General features: G+C 35.1%; 1 protein-coding gene across 2 annotated transcripts in view; it reads left to right on the top strand.

Annotated features, from left to right (window-relative positions):
- Window positions 1-24,722, top strand: part of EPHA6 (EPH receptor A6) — an 880,333-nt gene that overhangs the window by 728,400 nt on the left and 127,211 nt on the right. For both annotated transcript variants that reach the window (XM_047875260.1, XM_047875259.1), the window contains one exon: window positions 22,596-22,657. In XM_047875260.1, the coding sequence (XP_047731216.1) occupies window positions 22,596-22,657 (62 nt within the window). The remainder of the gene's footprint in view (window positions 1-22,595; window positions 22,658-24,722) is intronic.

Raw genomic sequence — 24,722 nt, 5'->3', positions numbered from 1 at the left:
GAGAGGAGCACAGGCTCTATGCTGACAGCACTCCAGGGCTTGATCCTACCAACCATGAGTTCATGGCCTGAACCAAAATCAAGAGCTGGATGTCTAACCGACTGAGCCAGGCAAGCACCCCGGAAATCGAAAATTTTAAAATGCAATTTCAGGGGCGCCTGGGTGGCTCAGTTTGGTGAAGCATCTGACTTCAGCTCAGGGCATTATCTCGTGGCTCATGAGTTTGAGCCCCTTGTCAGGCTCTGTGCTGACAGCTCAGAGCCTGGAGCCTGCTTCAGATTCTGTGCCTCTTCCTCTCTCTGTCCCTTCCTCACTCACTCTCTGTGTCTGTCTTACAAAATGAATAAACATTAAAAAAAATTGGTAAAAAATACTTTTAAAAATGAAATGAAATGAAATGAAATGCAATTTCAAAGTTTAGTAAATCACTTTCTGGATTATCCATGATATTATTTCAGAAACAAATTGTTTTTTTCCCTGCCAATTTATAAAATATCAAGCTGCCTTCTTCTGTTGTATAAAAGATATAAACCCACTTTATATTTTATATGTGTCTTAGAGAAATAGAATTAGGGTATTGATTCTTGGAGTTTTGTTTTGTTTTGTTTTTTGAGAGAGAGAAGCAGAGGGCGAGGGAGAGAGAATCTTAAGCAGGCTCCATGCCCAGTGGGCACGTCATGGGCCTCAATCTCACAACCATGAGATCATGACCTGAGCTGAAATCAAGAGTCAGACCCTTAACCAACTGAGCTACCCAAGCGCCCCTTGGAGCTTTATTTATTGTAATTCTAGGGCCACCTTGGTGGCTCAGTTCCTTAAGTGTATGACTTGATTCTGACTCAAGTCATGATCTCATAGTTCATGAGATCCAGCCCACGTCAGCCCCCCCACTGGGTGTGGAGCCTGCTTAAGATTCTCTCTCCCTCACCTTCTGCCCCTCTCCCTGCTGCATCAAAAACATTTTTTTAATTAGTGTAATTCTGCTGTTTTTTAGTCATAATTGTGCCACAAATTATGGTGATGACATCAATGTATTCAGGAGGGCTGGCCCAGCCAACCAATCCTGGGAATGTTTGAAGACACTAGGAAATCCAATAGAAACAAAATTGCAACACGCACATTTCTTGCTTTTCTTAACAATATTATACCAACAAGGCCTAACATTATTACATTTCTATTTTTCTGTTGCTCTTCAATTACCCTTGCCTTCTTAATTAAAACATACAAAATAGCAAATCGTAAATATGCTTTGATGTCGTTTGGTTTTATCATTGGACAATTACCGATATGGTTGGAGGCTTTGTGGCCAGCAATGTCACTGATACAGTAGGAACCAAAACTACATGAATTTAAAACTAGCAGTTTTAATTCTAATGAGTGCCACTTTTTTTTTCCTCTTTAGAAACAAAAATGGTATCAGTTGCTCAGAAATGTTATTATTCTTACTGTTGGTGGTGATGGTGGTGTCTCAAAAGACACAAAATAAAAATCTGTGTAAGCTAAGCTCTCAGAGCTGCAAATATAAAAAGGCAGTTTTCACATATATTATTAATATCTCAGTGATTAGAATTGAGGAATGGATGATTTGTAGTTTAATAGCTTAATCCTTAACTCTTAATGACAAATCTCAGTGGATTTAGGTATGTTTGGCAGAAATGACATTACAAAGTTCAGAAGTAACTTGAATTATTCAGCATTACTGCTAAAAATAAATAAATAAATAACCCTTGTCATTTAGCCACTGAGAATAATAGAAGAAAGATGATGTTTCTATAGCACATACACAGAAGCAACTTTCTAGAGAGAGATCTGAAAGAACACTCTAGCACTCTGTTCTTCTAGGCTTTAAGCCAAATTTGCCTCCAGCTTTCATACGAAAGAAAACTCAGTTCAGTTTCCATGACTTACATACAAATCAGGTGTAACAAAATTGCTTCATAAAAAATTTATAGATCTAAACTTGTTCCTGTTCCCTCAAACTGAAATTAACTCAACTCACTTTTCCTGGCTTATATCACTTTGATAAGTGATCCCTGTGCATTTCCTCTGGCACTATTCAGTAATGACTGCTACAATTTCAAAGGTAATTTTTATCCTCTTACATTCATCTATAGGTTATTTCCCGAGAATTTCCTTTATAATTTTGTGTAAAGGAGAATGAAGTAGTAATCATGAGTTTTTATTCTTTCATATTTTTTAAAAGTATTTCTTTGCTATCTAATAAATGAACTCATCACCCGTTAGGTTTAGGACATCATCAAGAAAATAGTTCCTCCCTTGACCTGTACCGTGGCACTTTGAACAGTTGGCCAATGTTTGATGGCGACTGGGCAGCAATCAATTTGCTTTATCCCAATTGATTCTTTGTCACAGTACTTTGAGGGTCTCAAAAGACATTAGCTATGTGATTCAAGGAAATCACAAAGCCTGTTCTAATGATGGTGCTAATTTAGTTCCCAGTTACTTATCTTAATCGAATTTAAATGAGATACACGATGATGTTTCTTATAAAATCATTTCTTTGTATTCATGTCACACTATGCTATCAAGGAACAGTGTTTATATAGTACTTATTTTTTTAAGTCTATTTATTTAATTTGAGAGAGAGACAGAGAGCACACACACACACATGGGAGGGGTAACGAGTGAGAGAGGGAATACCAAGCAGGCTCTGCTCTGTCAGCGCAGAGCCCAATGGGGGAGTTGCACTCATGAACTGTGAGATCATGACCTGAGCCAAAACCAGGAGTGGGACTCAACCCACTGAGCCACCCAGGTGCCCCTATAGTACTTATTTTTGCACTAACTGCAATGAATCATTTAATTATGAGACCCAGAAAGCAGACAAGCCTAAAATCAGTATTTATTTAACTATTGTCAATTGTTTATACTGTCTATATGACCTTTTTTATTTCTAGAAAGGTCGTAGTAAAGAGTTACCTTTCTTAGTTTCAAATAGAGAAAAATGCCAGAAACTAATTGACTGAAAATTAAATAGCAAGTATATTCATATATTTATTTTCTTTCTTTTTTTTAAATTTATTTAAATTCAAGTTAATTAACATATAGTGTAGTACTGGTAGAATTTAGTGATTCATTGCTTACGTATAACACCCACTGCTTATCCCAACAAGTGCCCTCCTTAATGCCCATCACCCGTTTAGCCCAATCCCCCCCAACCTCTCCTCCAGCAACCCTCAGTTTGTTCTCTATAGTTAAAAGTCTCTTATGGTTTGCCTCCCTCCCTGTTTTTATCTTATTTTTCTTTCCCTTCCCCTATGTTCATCTCTTTTGTTTCTTAAATTCCACATATGAATGAAATCATATGATATTTGTCTTTGACACACTTATTTCACTTACACTCTAGTTCCATCTAGATACATTGTTGCAAATGGCAAGATTTCATTATTTTTGATCACCCAGTAATATTCTTTGATGCAGTGCCTTTCAAGCAGTAGTTACTCAATAAAGTAAGAAAAGTCACAGGAGAGAAGAAGAGACAAGAGGAGAGAAGGAAATAGAAGAGAGAAGGAAGCTGAGAGAGGAGAAGGTAGAATGGCAGAACTGATATTATATTTTTTAATGCAAAGTCTTCCCCTGCTGTATACCTCCTTATTAAAGTCAAATTTGGGGCACCTGGGTGGCTCAGTTAGTTAAGGGCTGACTTCAGCTCAGGTCTTGATCTCAGAGTTCATGAATTCAAGCCCTGCATCTGGCTCTCTGCTGTGAACACAGAGCCTGCTTCAGATCCTCTGTCCTCCTCTCTCTCTCTGCCCCTCTCCCACTAATTCTTTCTCTCTCTCGCTCTCTCGCTCTCTCTCTGAAAAATACATAAACTTTAAAAAATTAGAATCAAATTCTACCTCTCTGAAAAGAAGTAATGCCCCTTTTCTAAATGTATAATCAGGCACATACTCTAAAATGGAAATAAATTGTCCTCTTTAATACATGTAGTTATTTCTTTTTTTAATTTTTTAATGTTTATTTATTTTCAAGAGAGAGAGAGATAGAGCATGCACAGAGGAGGGGCAGAGAAAGAGAAAAACACATAGAATCTGAAGCAGGCTCCAGGCTCTGAGCTGTCAGCACAGAGCCCGACATGGAGCTAGAACTCACAGACTGCGAGATCATGACCTGAGCTGAAGTTGGATGCTTAAACAACTGAGCAAGCCAGGTGGCTCCATCAAGTTGTTTCTTTGATTTAATTCTGTAGGCATACAGTATCTGAAAGTAGGATGGAACATTTTTATCTGTCACAGAGCACTGATTACAAATAGGGTCTTAGATTTGTGGCTTATCGTATGACAGACTCTGCCTCTACCCAAACCCTTTATGTTTTTGGCGATTTCATACGTATAGCACATACAAATAAAACCAGCATAATAAAGTTATTGAGAAATAAAATTACACAGTTACAATGATAAGATAATATATGGACGTTTCCTGATTTATTCTTTTCTGTCACTGCACAGCAATAACTATCTGACATTGTGTAGTATCTTAAATTTACACTAAGATCCAGACATCACAATGTGTCTTAAAAACTAGACCTACTTATAAAATATAAAAGCATACTCATTATCTAATATTTACTCAGAAAATAATAACCTAGGTTAGTAGCTTTAGATCATCGAAATTCTAGGTTACATATTTTAGCAGTTTTTAGTCAGTTGTGGGAGACTGTATTTTTCTTTAATTAGGTAAATATTACATATATATTTATATGTAAATACATATAATTTACTATATATAATATTTATATGCATATACACACATTATACACACACACATATATATATAATATTTACTTAATTATACACACACACACAAACACACACACGATTCAAGACCAAACTCAAACATACGCTTTAAACTAACAAGATTTATCAATTATAACCAAAGTCTATGAAAGAGAAACAAAGGAAACAGGCAGCATGAGGGATTTAGAAATAGATAAATTCTGAAAGAAATCATTGTTCAAGATCTTCCTAATACTTCCTTTGTGGTTAATCTTGGAAGCTCTTCAGTTGTTGAGGGACTGTTCTTCTGAAACACCATCTCAGTTTGTCTGCTAGTGCTTTAAATACAATGCTATATATAAAACACCTCTTTTGACATTTTTACCTGAGCTTCTCTTCATTGCATTCCATGTGTTAGGTTCAAAGTAAATGGCAAAGATGGAGTGAATCAATCCCACGAGGCTCATCTGCTTACACTGAAACAGATAGCAGGAGAAATACGAACATATGGGACCCAAACACCAGATTTGCAGTCACTAAATATATAACTAAAATAATGTTTACTATTATTTTTTTACCCTTTGAAAAAAGATTTGAATGAGCCTTCTACTCAGATAGCCAGACTTTTTCATATCCTCATGAGTGTCCCCTGACTAGCAATGTTAGGAAATGAATTCACGGTCCGATTTTCTATACACTAACAACAGATTTAAGTAGACCATTTCTATAGCAAAGGACTTACAGAGCTAAGCCAATATTAAAATGTCTTCAAAATCCATTAACCATGATTATCAATATTTTCCTTTCCATATTTCATGTGAAATCCTATCTGATATGGAGTCAGGGCAAATATTACATGCACTATTATTCAGGCAAAAAATTTTTATTCAGAAAGCATATAGTTTAGATGGTAGAAATAAGTTAGGAATGATAAATAAAGTTGAAGCTGCAGAGATTCTCAGAGCTAGTGAATATAATATCAGTTTTGATGCATACAGAGGACTGAAGAAAAGCAGCAACACAAATATATAAGACTAAGTGGCAGACTTTGAAAGAATATATGTAAGTTAAGGAAAATTGGCATGAACTCAGTATGCCAAGGGAAATCAACAGTAGGAAAGTGTATAACTTTTAAATACAATTGAACTGCAGTTCAGAAAAATCAAAGTAAACCATCTCATTTTTTATATGTTCAGGCATTCTAAAAAAGGTCAGTAACTTTGCTTGAGATCCATAATTTGATATTTCAAAATTAATAATTTCTGACAAAATAATTCATATTGGCTATAGTTCTGAGGATGATTATTCTTTTCATATTTTTATGTAGTATAGATGACAATTGACCTTATTTTATCTTTAACAAAATATTGTTGTAATAAATATGCATAAAAGATAAGAGACAGTGGTTTACTTTTTAAGTAAGAGACTTTTAAGAGGAGAAAAGCTCTTTAATTAAAGGATGTATATTTTATACATTTCTGCAGCTGAGAATGTTGCCAATTACCTTGAGTGAGGTGTGTGTGAATCAGTATTTGCATGTGCCCACTCAAACCAAAAGCTAATTATAAAGGGTATAGGAAAAACTGGATTAAGCATACAAAGTAAAATCCTGAATAAATTATTCAAAACATGAACTATGGTTAAAAAACAAAAAAGAAAAACTTTCATCTGGATTCGTAACTCCTGGATTCTTTGTTCCTTGATATTCGTGTGATTCCACCTAAGACCCAATAGCCCCTACTCAGTACTTATTTTATATGGTTCTCCCCAGAGAACCCTCCTCCTCAAAAGTTTGTGCATCTGCAAGCTTCAGAAGGAAACGCTGCAGAACTGCAACTATTAAAAAACTGGCATGGGAAATCTGGGGCAGGAATGGGCAGGAGAACAAGATTATTCTATCTCAGGACTGAGGAGTGGCATAGAGAAAAGAGAGTCACTGATAAAATGACAGAGACCACTCCCAGCCAAGAGAGGCACAAGGAAAGTGATATGAGTAATTGTATTTCTAGTCATGTCCCCAATAAACTACCCCTTTAAAATATCTACACACTCTTATTGCTATGTTAGATGGTTATTTAAAAACACTTTTTGGGATATACTGATAGTTTCAAAACCTGTGCAAGAGGGGCTGGCCGGATAATGTCAATGTGTGTTTAGTCTGCTTCCTCTATGGCTTCAAGTCAGTTGGTTCCAAAGAGCACAGTTCTTTGACTTACTGAGGAAAAATACACAACAGGTTAAAAAATAATTAAAAACTTACATAAGACAATGTGAAGATGTTTCTTATCCCACATGGGATAAGAAAACTCAGGATGGGAGCATATACAAAATTGAAGGTATAATTCAAACTTTCAAATAATATCCAGTTTGTGAAACCTTTAATCAATTGCAGAATTTACGAATTTAAGGACTCCTATAGAGTCCTGATGTTGTAATACAGGTCATGGACTCAGATTTCTAATGGATTATACTGTTTCTTGGTCAAAAATAACAGACTCTTCACCAAGAAAATAGATATATGATCATATATGTAAATATGTGCATACAATTTCAGGAGGTCTCTGGACACCTTGAAATCCATAAATGAAGAATCCTAGGTTCTTATAAACTCAATGTTTTAGAGAGTTATGTGTAGTTGACATAAATGAACATCATTATCCTTGTGTAAGATCGACAGTGCATTTAAAAGAAAATTTTTAAAAATAGAGCCACAAGATGCATTTGATATCAAATTCTTGAACATTTATAAAGAGAATTTCAAGGGGGAGGGGCCAAGATGGCAGAAAAGCATGGAAGTTTTTTTGCATCTATCCTCTCTGAAATGCAGCCAGATCAACACTATCCATCTGCACACCTAGGAAACCATCTTGCACACCTAGGAAACTGATTTGAGGATTAACATAACACTCTGCACGACCCGAACCACAGAACTTGTCAGGGCTACTCCAAGGAACAAATCAAAGCACACCTGGTGGAGGGTCCAAAATGTCACTACGAGTAGGGTAATAAAATAGCCAAAGTCACAACAACAAAGAACAAGTAACAATCTCCAAAAAAAATACCTCCTGAATGTCCAGGCCCTGGACAGTGTATGACCATCATTTAATATAGCAGTGCTTGCAGGTGCAGAGCACACAACAAGCTTTTAGAACACAAAGGGACAGAAAACTCACCAAAATGACAAAACAGAAGAATTCTCCTCAAAAGAAATTCCAGGAAATAGCAACAGCTAATTAATTTATCAAAACCAATTTAACCAATATAACTGAACAAGAATTTAGAATAATAGTCATAAAATTAATTGCTGGGCTTGAAAAAAGCGTAGAGGACAGCAGAGAATCTATTGCTATGGAGATCAAGGGACTAAAAAATAGTCATGATAAATTAAAAATGCTATAAATGAGGTGAAAAATAAAATGGAGGCAGTCACAGCATGGATTGAAGAGGCAGAAGAGAGAATAGGTGAATTAGAAGGTAAAATTATGCATAAAAGAGGAAGCTAAGAAAAAGAGAGAGAAAAAAATCCAGGAGTACTAGGGGAGAATTAGAGAACTAAATGATGCAATCAAATGGAACAATGTCCATATCATAGGAAATCCAGAAGAGAGAGAAAAAAGGGCTAAAGGTGTACTTGAACAAATCATAGCTGAGAACTTCCCCGATCTGGGAAAGGAAACAGGCATTGAAATCCAAGAGGCACAGAGAACTCCCTTCAGACATAACTTGAATAGATCTTCTGCATAACATATCATAGTGAAACTGACAAAATACAAGGATAAAGAGAGAATTCTGAAAGCAGCTAGGGATAAACGGACCTTAACATACAAAGGTAGACACATGAGGGTAGTAGCAGACTTATCTACTGAAACTTGGCAGGTCAGAAAGGAATGGCAGGAAATCTTCAATGTGATGAACGGAAAAAAAATATGCAACCAAGAATCCTTTACCCAGCAAGTCTGTCATTCAGAACAGAAGGAGAGACAAAGGTTTTCCCCAACAAACAAAAACAGAAGGAATTCATCACCACTAACCAGCCCTACAAGAGATCCTAAGGGGGACTCTGTGAGTGAAATGTTGCAAGAACACAAAGTACCAGAGACACCACTACAAGCATGAAACCTCTACAGATATCACAATGACTCTAAACCCATATCTTTCAGTAATAACACTGAATGTAAATGGACTAAATGCTCCAACCAAAAGACATAGGGTATCAGAATGGATAAAAAAACAAGACCCATCTATGTGCTGTCTACAAGAGACTCATTTTAGACCTGAGGACACCTTCAGATTGAAAGTGAGGGGATGGAGAACTATCTATCATGCTACTGGAAGTCAAAAAAAAAGGCGGAGTAGCCATACTTATATCAGACAAACTAGACTTTAATTTAAAGGCTGCAACAAGAGATGAAGAAGGGCATTATATAATAATTACAGGGTCTATCCATCAAGAAGAACTAACAATTATAAATGTCTATGCACCAAATGCGGCACACCCATATATATAAAACAATCACAAACATAAGCAACCTCATTGATAAGAATGTGGTAAATGCAGGGGACTTTAATACTCCACTTACAACAATGGGTAGATCATATAGACAGAGAATCAATAAAGAAACAAGGGCCCTGAATGATATATTGGATCAGATGAACTTGACAGATATATTTAGAACTCTACACCCCAAAGCAATGGAAAATTGCTCATGTGCACTCTTCTCAAGTGCACATGGAACATTCTCCAAGGTAGATCACATACTGGGTCACAAAACAGCCCTTAATAAGTGTAAAATAACTGAGATCATACCATGCACACTTTCATATCACAGTGCTATGAAACTTGAAATCAACCACAGAGAAAAGTCTGGAAAACCTCCAAAAGCATGGAGGTTAAAGAACATCCTACTAAAGAATGAATGGGTCAACCACGCAATTAGAGAAGAAATTTAAATATATGGACACAAATGAAAATGATAATACAATCCAAACGCTTTAGGATGCAGTAAGACAGTCCTGAGAGGAGGGGCGCCTGGGTGGCGCAGTCGGTTAAGCGTCCGACTTCAGCCAGGTCACGATCTCGCGGTCCGGGAGTTCGAGCCCCGCGTCAGGCTCTGGGCTGATGGCTCAGAGCCTGGAGCCTGTTTCCGATTCTGTGTCTCCCTCTCTCTCTGCCCCTCCCCCGTTCATTCTCTGTCTCTCTCTGTCCCAAAAATAAATAAACATTGAAAAAAAATTAAAAAAAAAAAAAAAAGACAGTCCTGAGAGGAAAATACATTGCAATCCAGGGCTATCTCAAGAAATAAGAAAAATCCCAAATACAAAATCTAACAGCACACCTAAAGGAACTAGAAGCAGAATAGCAAAGACACCCCAAACCCAGAAGAAGAAGAGAAATAATAAATAAACAATATAGAATCTAAAAAAAAGTAGAGCAGGTAAATTAAACCAAGACTTGGTTTTATGAAAAAATAAACAAAATTGATAAACCTCTAGCCAGACTTCTCAAAAATAAAAGAGAAAGGACCCAAATAGATAAAATCATGAATGAAAATGGAATTATTACAACAAATCCCTCAGGAATACAAGCAATTATCAGGAAATAGTATGAAAAATTATATGCCAATAAACTGCACAACCTGGCAGAAATGAACAAATTTCTAAACACCCATGCACTTCCAAAACTCAAACGGGAAGAAATAGAAAATTTGAACAGACCCATAACTAGTGAAGAAATTGAGTTAGTTATCAAAAATCTCTGGGGAATTCTACCAGGCATTTAAAGCAGGATAATACCTATCCTTCTCAAGCTGTTCCAAAAATTATAAAGGTAAGAAAAACTTCCAGACTCATTCTATGAAGCTATGAAGCCAGCATTGCTTTGATTCCCAAACCAGACAGAGACCCAGCAAAAAGAGAGAGCTACAGGCCAATATCCCTGATGAATATGAATGCAAAAATTCTCAACAAGATACTAGCAAATCAAATTCAACAGCATATAAAAGAATTATTTACCATGATCAAGTGGGATTCATTCCTGGGCTGCAGGGCTGGTTCAATATTCACAAGTCAATCAACGTGATACATCACATTAATAAAAGAAAAGATAAGAACCATATGATCCTGTCAATCGATGCAGAAAAAGCATTTGACAAAATTCAGCATCCTTTCTTAATAAAGACCCTCGAGAAAGTCAGGATAGAAGGAACATACTTAAACATCATAAAAGCCATTTATGAAAAGCCCACAGCTAATACCATCCTCAGTGGGGAAAAACTGAGAGCTTTCCTCCTGAGAAAGGAACACGACAGGGATGTCCACTCTCACTGCTGTTGTTTAACATAGTGTTGGAAGTTCTAGCATCAGCAATCAGACAACAAAAGGAAATCAAAGGCATCAAAATTCGCAAAGATGAAGTCAAGCTTTCACTTTTTGCAGATGACATGATACTGTACATGGAAAACCTGATAGACTTCACCAAAAGTCTGCTAGACCTGATACACAAATTCATCAAAGTCACAGGATACGAAATTAATGTACAGATCGGTTGCATTCTTATACACCAATAATGAAGCAACAGAAAGACAAACTGATCCCACTCATAATTGCAACAAGAATAATAAAATACCTAGGAATACATCTAACCAAAGATGTAAAAGATCTGTATGCTGAAAACTACAGAAAGATTAGGAAGGAAATTGAAGAAGATACAAAGAAATGGAAAAATATTCCATACTCATGGATTGGAAGAATAAATATTGTTAAAATGTGAATACTACCCAAAGCAATCTACACATTAAATGCAATCCCTATCAAAATTGCACCAGCATTCTTCTTGAAGCTAGAACAAGCAATCCTAAAATTTGTGTGGAACCACAAAAGGCCCCGAATAGCCAAAGTAATGTTGAAGAAGAAGACCAAAGCAGGAGACATCACAATCCCAGACTTTAGCCTCTACTACCGAGATGAATCATCAACACAGAATGGTATTGGCACAAAAACAGACACACACACCAATGGAAAAGAATAGAGATTCCAGAATTGGACCCACAAATGTATGGCCAACTAATCTTTGACAAAGCAGGAAAGAATATCCAATGGAAAAAAGACCGTCTCTTTAACAAATGGTGCTGGGAGAACTGGATAGCAACATGCAGAAGAATGAAACTAGACCACTTTCTCACACTGTTCACAAAAAGAAACTCAATGTGGATGAAGAACCTGAATGTGAGACAGGAAACCATCAAAACCCTAGAGGAGAAAGCAGGAAAAAACCTCTCTGACCTCAGCTGCAGCAATTTCTTACTTGACACATCTCCAAAGGCAAGGGAATTAAAAGCAAAAATGAACTATTGGTACCTCATGAAGACAAAAAGCTTCTGCACTGCAAAGGAAACAATCAACAAAACTAAAAGGCAACCGACGGAATGGGAAAAGATATTTGCAAATGACATATCAGACAAAGGGCTAGTATCCAAAATCTATAAAGAACTCACCAAACTCCACACCCGAAAAACAAATAATCCAGTGAAGAAATGGGCAGAGGACATGAATAGACACTTCTCTAAAGAAGACATCCGGATGGCCAACAGGCACATGAAAAGATGCTCAACATTACTCCTCATCAGGGAAATACAAATCAAAACCACACTGAGATTCCACCTCCCACCAGTCTAAGTGGCTAAAATGAAGAAATTAGGAGACTATAGATGCTGGCGAAGATGTGGAGAAATGGGAACCCTCTTTCACTGTTGGTGGGAATGCAAACTGGTGCAGCCACTCTGGAAAACAGTGTGGAGGTTCTTCAAAAAATTAAAAATAGAAATACCCTATGACCCAGCAATAGCACTGCTAGGAATTTACCCAAGGGATACAGGAGTGCTGATGCATAGGGGCACTTGCACCCTAATATTTATAGCAGCACCTTCAGCAATAGCCAAATTACGGAAAGAACCTAAATGTCCATCAACTGACGAATGGATAAAGATGTGGTTTATACGTACAATGGAATACTACTTGGCAATTAGAAAGCATGAAATCTGGCCATTTGTAGCAACATGGATGAAATGGAGAGTATTATGCTAAGTGAAATAAGTCAGTCAGAGAAAGACAGATACCATATGTTTTCACTCATATATGGATCCTGAGAAACTTAGCAGAAGACCATGGGGGAGGGGAAGGAGGAAAAAAAGTTACAGTGAAGGAAGGAGGCAAACCATAAGAGACTCTTAAATACTGGAAACAAACTGAGGGTTTACGGGGGGTGGGAGAGAGGGGAGAGTGGGTGATGTGCATTGAGGAGGGCACCTGTTGGGATGAGCGTTGGGTGTTGTATGGAAACCAATTTGACAATAAATTTTATATATATATATATATATATATATATACATACATACATACATATATATATATATATACACACTCATATAGAAAATGGAAAAAAAGAGAATTTCTATTTTTTTCCCAGAAAAACATGAAAGATATTAAGTCTTTAAGTAATCTCCACATTTTTACTAGTTCTTTTTACTTCTACTTTACTAGTGTTTTTTTACTATTTTCAGATTCTTTAAATACTATTAGCTTTTGACCTTAGTTATTATACATTCTTATTGGCATAAATGCTACTTTTATCTTAATATAGTTTAAAAAGTTTGAATCTTAAAAATCTGGACCTTATTTATATGGCTGTTTAAATTCTCAGTTGAGAATATACGTCTACTCCCTAGAGATCTTCATGTTTTATTATTACAAATTGTGTCCTCTTTTTTGATGCTATTCAAAGAAACTATCAACACTTTCAAAAGATTCATCCTGGAATCATTTTCTTTTCACAAAGAGAAATTCTAAAAAAAAAACTTTATACAGCTTGCTAAATTAACTGGGTCTCCATGTGAATTAGTGTTTAATTTCTGTGTTGGTTGGAATTGCTGTGTCTTTGTGTTTACACCTTAATTGGAAACACGATAAGTAACTGAGCTGCTCAAATGTCTTTTCCTCTCCCAGAGGGCTGTATGCATGCCCTCATGGGCTGCTGGGCCACTTGTGAACATAAATAAGTGGGGATAGACCAACCCTGTTATAAAACTTGTCACATCGCAGCATTCTTTTGCCTTGTAGGACAAAGCACAGTGGAAGGTGCCTGTGGCACAACGTAGGGTTTTCATAGTTGTGTTCACAGAGGTCTTAAAAGAAAGTTTAATTAGCAAAACTGAACTTTCTCTTTTTTTTTAAATTAAACTCCTTATAAGAATTACAGAAAAGGCTCAAAAATAAGTAGTAACTTTCCTGGAAGGGAAAAAGGAAAGTAGTTGGTAGTTTAACTTATATATGTGTTTCATTTAAGAAATACTTTCTCCGTTGTTAAAAATCTCACCATAAATAACCTATGTAGCTAGAATTAAATCTGTCCTCTCTGGACATTTGCTTTATTTTTAGATTTTGTGTTGATTTTCTTTTGATTAGCAAATGGTACAAAAGACCAAAATGCTGAATATTTGATTAGTTGTATAACCATAAGACACTTATGAAACCAGAAATAAAGGATACCATTTGAAACACTACTGGAAAATATGCTACCTTCTCTCAAAAGCTTCAAGACTCTCTTAAAATATTTCCTTGAAGGATCCTCAGCATTATTATCATCAGTTGATGCTTAAGAATGGGGGAAGCAAGGGGCGCCTGGGTGGCGCAGTCGGTTAAGCGTCCGACTTCAGCCAGGTCACGATCTCGCGGTCCGGGAGTTCGAGCCCCGCGTCAGGCTCTGGGCTGATGGCTCAGAGCCTGGAGCCTGCTTCCGATTCTGTGTCTCCCTCTCTCTCTGCCCCTCCCCCGTTCATGCTCTGTCTCTCTCTGTCCCAAAAATAAATAAACGTTGAAAAAAAAAAATTTTTTTAATTAAAAAAAAAAAAAAAGAATGGGGGAAGCAAAATCTAAAGGTTTTTTTCCAGCAAGTTTCCTTAGCCTGTATTGCCTGTTTATATAGAATATTATAGAGCTTTATGAGGCTTTAAAATCCAAGAACTTCTCAGGGTGCCTGGGTGGCTCAGTTGGATAAGCGTCTGACTCTTGGTATTGGCATTATGTCATGATCTTGTGGTTTTCCTGAGTTCAAGCCCCTCATCAGGCTCCATGCTGACAGTGCAGAGCCTGCTTGGAATTCTCTGTATCCCTCTCTCTGCCCCTCGGCCCCCTGCATTGTCTCTGTCTCTAAATAAATAAATAAATATATAAATAAATACATAAATAAAACCTTAAAATCCTGCAGCTTCTCAAGGACAAAACATCTTTGGGAGCAACACAGTGCCCAGTCCATAATGCGTTTCCAGAATGTGTTTCTAAGATGAGGCACAGTTATTTAGGGTAATGCTTTATGTCTTCAAATTACTAGTGGAGACCCAAGTATCATTTGGGGGTATCAGAAGATGGTCAAAAACTCAGACCCTGGAACTAGGTCTCCTGCATTCAAGTCTTGGCTCTGCCAGTTGCTCTCTGTGCATCCTTGGGCAAGTTGCTTAAACTCTCAGTGCATCTGTAATCTGAGCTGTTAAACTGAACTAGTATTTATCCTCGCCACAGGGGTTGGTATGAGGGTTAAATGAGGTCACACCTGTAGAACCCTTAGAATAGTGCATGGCATATTGAAAAACTTATTTTTTAAAGTTAGCCATTCATTACATATGTGCTGACTTAATGTAGTATCTATTTTTAAATTACCTACACAAAAGTGTTTCACAGAAAATAAATCAAGAACAAAGGCAGCATAAAATTATTTATTTGTCACATGGTTTAATTCAGTTTTGAACTTAGGTATTACATAGTATTTCAAGTCATGAGAATGCTCTGATGCATTTTGTTCCTTCCTACCTAGTAGTAATTACATAATTTATTGGTGTATAATCAATCATTTCACTATAGTTGAAAGCAAAAAGTCATAAACCAGATCATTTTAAAACACGTACCTTTAATTTTATCATTTTCATAACACTTTTGTAAATATGGATGTAATAAAAAAAACAAGAGAGCCACTCTTAAAAATTCATATGTTATTAAAATTTTGCAATATGGTTAGTGTCTTAGAGTGAAAACAAAATCTAACATTAGGCATCATTGGCAGTAACTTTCATTGTCAACAAGACATGTCTAATTACAGAGAAGTCTTTTTTGCCATATGGTAATTTTCAGTAGGCAGGATAGTACTGAATATTACTGAAGTTAATTGATGCAGATGGTATGCCACTGTTCTCTGGAACTGGCAGGAAAATTACGTCTCATTTCTCAAACCTCACACCTTTTATTTACTCTGAAACAAATCTAGATTAAGAAATGCTACAGATTTCACAAATGTAGTCCCTCCTCCTAATTTCTGCTCAGCGATTTTATCATTGGGTAAAATAATTGATTCTTCATCATTTTTCAGAGCATTTGGATGGCTTCTAAATTTAAGAAATAAAATAAAGAAATTAAGAGAAAACATGGAACCAAATCAACAGAGTCATCATGTAGATTCAGGAATTTCAAATAGATTTAAGGTTAAAACCAATTCCAAATTAAGCAAAAAAACACATTGTTACAGGTACAAATGTGTAGAGTACAAAAGACAGCATAGCTTGTTAATGGGGATAAGAATCTATTTCCTACAGAAGCTATTCCAAAGAAACTATGTATTATAGTGTGTCATTTAAAGTAATAAAATACCCATTTTGATTATTTTACTCTAGGAGAAACCATCTTGTTCTTTAAAACAACTTCAAACCTGTCAATTTCAGGTGTGTAGGATTTAAGTAGACTTCTGAGACCATCAAGAAAGCTCCTAAATATACTGACATAGCCATTTATGGTTATGAACCTTTTTAACTCCGAAAACCACTTCTTAGTTTAGGACTTAACATCAAGCCAGTAAGGTAGGATATGATATTTGCATTTATCCATTCATTCTTTAAGCTGTTATTGGGTGATTCAGTATTTAGTATAATGTACTATTCCCTGTGTTTTAAACACATTTTCTCATTTAATCTCACTTCTCACACAATAGAGGAAGTGTTATTATTATGTAATGATATATAATATACAAATATACATGAATGAAGAGACAGGCAGTAGCGTAAGTGAGTTATGAAAAGTCACTTGCCCAAAGTGGAAGTCTTTAATATCATATTATCTAATACTAATCCCACAACTTCTAATTGCACTGTGCAGAGCACACAAGGTGTAAGGTAACCAACTATCCCAATTTGCCTGAGACATAAGAATTTCAGTGCCAAAACTGAGAATTTACTGTATTATATAAAACATGTAACTAGCGGTGATTTTTACTTTGCCATAGGATATAAAAGAAGTTTCATGTCCATACCAAACTATAATAAAATATGGAAATGATCCACTTTTGTAAAACTTTTTGTTACATAGTGGGCAACTATAATAAGGGGAAAGCGGATAATTGTGCACAGAAAGGAAGGAAAGTAAATGTACACCAACATTTTTAAGTGCCAACTATTGCCAGACACTGCTAATTATGTTGTCTCATCTAATTCTTTGAAAACCATATAATATTATGCTCATTTTTTAAATGCAAAAACTGAAAGAACAAAAATAACTTGTCCAAGATCATGAAGTGAATAGGTAGCAGAGCTAAATTTTGAAGTTTTCTTTCTTCAAAACCATATATTTTACAATGAAAATAATTTAAAATTTATTGATTTGCCATCCTGTAATTTCAATAACTCTTTTCTTGGTCTAGAATCAGTCATAAAGAACATCTTTATATGTGTACCTTCTGGCACTGCATTTTAAAAAACTGAAATTGAGTACCTATTAAGTGCCTAATTCTGTGCTCAATAGTGAATTTACTGAGAAGAACTAAGCACACTTCCTGACCTCCAGGGCATTTTATAGAGGGAGGCAGACACCTACACAGCAAATACCAATTCCATACCATAAGTGTATCACATACACTTGATTAAGATATAAAAGGAGGAGAAAGTAAACAATCAGTTCTTCCTAAAAGGGAAAGTGATTCATAGAATTGACAGTGGAGACAGTATTTAAGTTCTACTTTTTCTTTTTTAAGTATATGATTTTACCAAGTGGAAACAGTGAGAAGGCAGTCTTCCAAGGAAGACAGGGAGGTACAAGTAAAGCCACACTTCATGAATTATGAGTCCCCTAGATAATTTGAAAAACAGGAGTTAGGGAACTAGTGGGAGGTAAAAGATGACACTAGAACAAAGGCAGAGAAGAGATTGTTCAGGAATTTATTGCCAAGCAGTGTAGATTTTAATTCTGCAGCAAACAAGACAATAAGTAAAGCAAGTTCTTAAAGGAGGGAATGAAACATTAGCCCTTTATAGTAATTGACTGTTTACCTATTTCCGTTCTCCTTTTCACTATACACTCCATGAGAGCAAGGACCTTGTATTGATTGTGTTTCTTCAGAAACTAGAAGAGTACTTATATATAGTAGGCACTAAAAAAAAAAGTTGGATCATTCTTTGAAACAGTGATTATATAAGTATTAACAAGTACAACCAGCAAATGATTATTGTAATAAGTGAAGCAAGAGAAAATAAAGGCAGAATATGGGCAGTGATAATAGATTTTATATAGAATCAGCACAACTTAATAACTCATGGACAGGGGTTTGATAAAGTGAAAAGTCCAATATTAAAATGGGATTTCAAGCCTGGGTAACTAAGTAGATGGTGATGTTTTAACCCCAACAGGAATATAGGAGGGAAAGCAGGTTCAGGGGAAATGTTAAGATTTGATTTGAATCCCTTAAAGTTAAGATTCACATGGGACATGATCTGATAATCACCAGTCAACAGTATAAGGGAAAAATAATTCCCCAATTTTAGTACTTACCTGGTGAATAAAAATTATTTAATATATTATAACTTTGTTCAAATTTATGTCATCCATATCTTTTGAATGCCTTAGAGGGATAAGAAAAGTATTAATTATCAAATCCATTTGAGATCATTATAATTCACTATCCCTATAGCAGAAACAGGGGAGGTAGAAATAGATTAAGTAACTGGCTCCAAAGTCCTGAATTGCAACTGGGGAGGAGATAAATACAGGCAATGTAACTGTCAATCCAAATTATCACCACAAACTTTATTATGTGGTAGATAAAATATAGACATGATATAATGTTAAATAAACTAAAATTGTTTTAAATCTACAATAGAGTTTGGGGGTCATTGTGATTTCTTTACATTCTTGATATTACTGACATCATATTAGAAATGGCCAAGCTGATACAAAATTCTACATCCAGTACAAACTCATTGCTTATATGAAAATGTTAAATCCCTGTAATCCCCTTCTTTCACATACCTTCTTGAGGCAAACAAATAAACAAACAAACAACACTATTTCACTTGCAAAATGTTTTTCCTAGAACATTTAAAGAATTCCTTTATTTTGTTTTCTTTAACAACAGCACAAGAAAAATATACTCTTATCACCATATGGTTTCTCAACACCACCCATATCAAAATCATCTTAAGTATTAGGAAACTGTAAATTTGAAAAAAAAATCATTAGTCAATAGTACATTAAAGTCCCAGTTAAAGGAAGTAATTTTTGTCTAAAACAGAAAAAGATGATCTGGGATTTTGTGATTCATTGTGTTCAGGATATGAATAAGTGATTTCTTACAGGGTTTTGATTCCAATGTAATTTAACATACCAATAAACATTTCTGGGCTACTTTTTGAAGGAAAATGAAAGAAATTCACTTTTTTGTGTGACTTCAAGAAGTGTTTTTGAAAATTTCTTAAAGCAAGCCATTGAGACTTCTAAAAAAAAGTCTAGGGATGTTGAGACTTGACTAACATTCAAGGATCCTGGAGTTTGTCCATTGACTTCAGTACAAAGCAAATACTAAGTTAATTCTGTAACATGAGGCACTTGGGGAAGTGGCCAAAATTGGAAAACAGGTGAGAAAAGCTGAAATGTTTTGAAACTATAAAAATAGAATCACCCCCAAATATATTTTCCAAGAGCAATAATGTATTGTATAATTTTTACATATTTAAAAATATAACAGACAAAGCACTGTTGCCAGTAGGATTCTCTCACCTAGCCACATATTTGAATACCATCCTTTCATAATTTCCCTATACTTATCTATTTTGTTGATTATAACATGTAATCATAGACTATAAAGTTGCTTATAATCTTCACAGTGTAACTAACCCTCCTATAGAAAATCACTAGGAAACAAATAACAGGTTAGATTCCAGCAGTATTCTAATAAAACAACTCCTTAGTTTAATAATAGCAGCTCTAAATTGGCATTACTGCACAAAATACAAAAGATGCAGAGCTCAGGTGGGAAGCTTATAATTCACAAGAAACCAGGGGAGTCTTCATTTGACTCTTTATTATCTTTAATGAGAAGATGAAACTTGTCACTGATGAATTTTAAGATTGTATAAAGTGTCTCCCAAGGAGTTATAGATAGAACTAATTTCAAAGTACTTGGTATTCACATAGATTAGAATCTTGCTGAAATACTTCAGTGTTACTCTCTGAGGAATTACGAAGTCATTGAGAAAAATCAACTTGTTACTATAAAGCACCTACTCTGCTCAGCCTTACGGGAGGTAGCTTTGAGAAACCTAATGAATGGGGGGAGACATAGCATCTATGGGAAAATAAGAGAGAAAAACAACCTAATATAGAACATTTCACATTCAGAGTTTCACATTGCACATTTCATAATGCAGACAATAGATGTGATGGGAATGCCACTAGAGGAAATATCACCATGGGGACTTTCATGGAAGAGGTGTGAGGTGAGATCAGGGAGAAGCAAATTGGGAAATAATCCTGGCAGGGGAATACCAAAAGGGAAAGGAGAGGAGGCAGGATTGAACCAGTATAGATGATAATAACAACAAATGGAGTAGGAGAGGACAGGGCTAGTTAGGAGAGATGAGGTCCAGCAAAGGAGGATAAGCCTTACGGCTTTGATCTATAAATTATGTCTGAGAGGCACCTACGGCATAAAAGTTACGAGCTTAAACTCTGAGGCAGATTACTCGACACTGCCACTTAGCTCTTTGATGGGCAAGTGCTTTAATTTTCTATCTCAATTTCCTTATCTGTGTAATAGGGCTAATAATAATTTGTATTAATACAAGCGAAGTGCTTGCAGGCTCTTTTGTATCAAAACTGACATTCTTAGGGAGAGGTATATATATGTTTCTCTGGCAGCATGGTCAAGGTAGATTGAAAAGGTTAACTCTGGGTAGGTGAACTCAGGCAGTCACTGTAGTAACCCAGCATTTCCCCTTAACATCCATGATCCATTACAATTGAAACTGGAATACCAGTCTCAGAATTTCCATATATAAGTATAAAAAATGATCTTTTACTTTCCCTATCTTGCTAACCAAGTGTTTGCATTCAGCTCCTGTTTCCAAGCTCTCTGAAACCAATGGCCAAATAAAAGATTTCATGACAAAGTGTCAGATTTAAAATCTGGATCTTCTAGTTCCTTGCTACAATAGTGCTGACAGTTCATTTGACCTCAGGATTTTCTGATAAAGTTCTATATCTGTGTTTGGGTGAAAGTAATGACTTTGAGGAACATTATGGAAATCCACCAAAATGGAAAATTTCTTCGGATTCTAATACTATGCATGATAAATTGGGAGCTTTATTACTACATTTAACCTTTAGCACATCTTTCTTTAAAATATAGATTCAAATGTAAAATCTAGCATTTGCAGACATTGTACTAATTTGTTACAGTCACCCTTCTTAACCCACAAGGCTTTGAGTTCATAACAGAGACATGAATTACAATATGAGGTCTAATATTTCCATCATTGGTACACATAATTTCTTTCCAGATCTTCTTTGTACTTACGAGGAAAAAATGTGCACAGTACAGATTCAATTGCTAAAAATTTCAATGAGAAGCAAGGAATATAGAAGTAAAAAATAAGTATGTCATATATGTTTATTTCAGGTAAATATTTTCTCTTCATCTGAAATTAGTTTATCTTTTAAACTTGAGCAATTTGGCAGAACAAATAGATTCTTTTCTTTGAAACAAATCTAAGTTATTTATGTCAAATATTCTACCTAATAGAGGTATTGGGAACTGTAGCAATCGCAAATAGATATGATAAAGAAGAAATAAATGATGTTCAGTTTCTGATTTTAGCTTCTGTTACTAGACTACAAAATCAGAGCTACTTATTTTCATGCACTGCCATCAATGTTTTGTTGATCTAATCTATGTCCAATAAAGACATGATCAAGAACTATTGCAAAGCCCACCAGCTTGGTAGTATTCATCAATCTACTGACATTTTTTCTACTTAAAAGCCCTTAAAAGCAGACTATGACTAATGGTTTATAATTTCTTAAAGAGAATTTATGAATTTCTCCTTTCCTCTTTGCCTTAGGAATATTTCAGAAATGCCCAGTCTAATGTAATTCAGCCACAGTGACTGCACCACTATAGGACAAGGTGTTCTGCAAGTGCCAAGGCAGCTACAGGGACTGCTTAAACCCTGCCTTCAGCTTGTTCATGATCTTTTAGGAAAAGCTCAGGACAAAAAGAACATAATATAAACAAGTGATTGCAGGGCTTCAGAAAAGGAAATGCTTAATTCCTTTGTAATTTGTATTCCTTATATGAACTCAACAGAAATGATGCCATAAAAAAAGGGGAGATGCCTACGTGTAATAGGGAGACTTTTGTAGAAGCACGTTGGCAAATGAAGTTTCTATTAATAAAATACAAATAATTTAGCTGCCACAGCTGGAAATCTCTTACTGCAGCACATATTTCCGTAATTGCTCTAATCCTTGTGTGTTCTTTCGCTCTTTTTGCAGGCAGACCAGTAATGATTGTGGTGGAATATATGGAGAATGGATCCCTAGACTCCTTTTTACGGGTGAGGTGTTCTTTTCTGATGGCATTTAAATAAGATATTCTGAGTTCTAGATTTAAATCATTTATCATAAATTAATTTTTACATAATGTTATTCATGGATTTTTCCATGAAGAATAGCAACATTTTCTCTAGGGTGCATTTCTCCGATACTGTGATACATTAGTGTGTTACCAATGGGAGGAGTATATACATATAATAATATAATTGATTTCTCCTATAAATTCACATGCCTTATTAATATATATATATATATATATATTTCCAAATGATGTTATAAAGAGATTAAATGAAACTCAGTTGTCTCACATAAACATTCATTTTGTTTTATCACATTTAACTATTCAGCATGATGTTTTATGCATGATCTATAATGCTGAGCCCCTTAAATTGATGTATATTTACGAATAATGACTCAAGTTCATATCAGAAAACTGGTTTTATCACTCTTAAGTTTGTTTGCCTGACTTTCAGAAAACAAAAGAAAAAAGAAAAAACCCTAGCAGAGATTTTTTTCAGAACAAAAAATTTTAAAGCATTCTTTTTAAAATGACTTATCCTTGAAAGTATGGTGTATACAAAAATCATTTGTCTCACATAGTAGTAGAGAATAACAGAGCAATCTTGAAGTTATATTTCAAATGTATTTATAATGTCTTTAATATTTAAAAAGCCATCATATGCTACAAAAATACTCACTGATAGTAAAAAAAAAACAGAATACAAAAAATAATTACTACAGTAAATATTTTTCATCCCCAGCAGAGGTCACATATTTGAATGTCATTGTATTCTCAAATATTCATCTATCTGCAGAGATATGGCCATTTTCTTACTTATAACATGACTGGACTTTTGCTATTTGGAATATATTATATTATTTTTTATCTTCATTTTCATAGGATAAAAACAGTCTCAAGCATTCTTTCTTCATTTAATTTTTTGTTCTATGTTATTTGGTTAAGTTCTGTGTCTTACCTTTCTTTTTTTAAATCTCATTTTCATTTATTTTTCTTGAGTTCATGCCCTCTTTTTCTGACTTCTCTCAATATTAGCAGTAATGATATATTTACCCTGTGACTGGACTTGATGCCCAGATTCAATGCCAGAAGCTGAATTCAGCAAAATCGTCAAGTTATTACAGAGCAATACTCCTCACACAATGCAGTCTCTCAACCAAGTATGCTTTTTAAAGCAAAATGAAATTCATAGGTGTTTGGGGACATGAACTATTTGTTTTTATTTTTTCTGTAGCCATTCTCGGGATGTTATTTTATAACTTGTATTCATTTCTCCTGTAAATGTGCTGAATTATTTTAGAATAAATTATCAGGACCACCTATGGTACTTTGAAATGCATATATAGTTAGGACCTTCCATTATGTTTATTCAAAAACTCATTCTTATCAGACATATACCAACATTATTCTCTAATGATGCTTGGGATAAGTTATGGATTTTTTTTTTGCATCAACTATATCCTAGAGCTGAATATAATGGCAAATAAATGCAGCACATACTCAATCTAAATTGCTCTTGAAAATGGGATCAAATGACTGCCACAGCAAATTAGGAAAGAATTCTTAGCTTCAGATATCCTTTTTATCCTGCTGAATCATGAATTAATTACAATATATTATAAAGAAAATATAATAGCTTATCAATAAAATATTTATGTAGAAGCATCTTGATACCTGTTTATAAGTGGTATATTTCATGATTTAAAATTTAAAAACTAATATTTTTTGGCTTTTGTACATTATATAGGTAAGACGCCACACAGTCTGGGAAAGAATAGATGTTCAGTTAATGGTGGCTAGCATTACCACTGCTGTAAGAATCTGAATGTCAATATATGCCAGATCATCTTGGTTTTGTCCCTCCTAGCTATGTGACCTTGTGACTTGGGAAAGTTACTAACTTCTCTGTGCCTCTGCTTACTTATCTATAAAATGGGAATATTATCAGCATCTACCTCATACAAGTGTCATTGAGTTGATTATTTTAAAGCTTATAAAATAATACATAACACACTAAGTGGTAGAGTGATCATTCAAACTCAAGTCTC

The sequence above is a fragment of the Prionailurus viverrinus genome, chromosome C2 (assembly GCF_022837055.1).
Source record: "Prionailurus viverrinus isolate Anna chromosome C2, UM_Priviv_1.0, whole genome shotgun sequence".
NCBI classification, from domain to species: Eukaryota; Metazoa; Chordata; class Mammalia; order Carnivora; family Felidae; genus Prionailurus; species Prionailurus viverrinus.
Note: the sequence above shows the minus strand (reverse complement) of the source record. Positions and strands in the feature narration are given on the sequence as shown.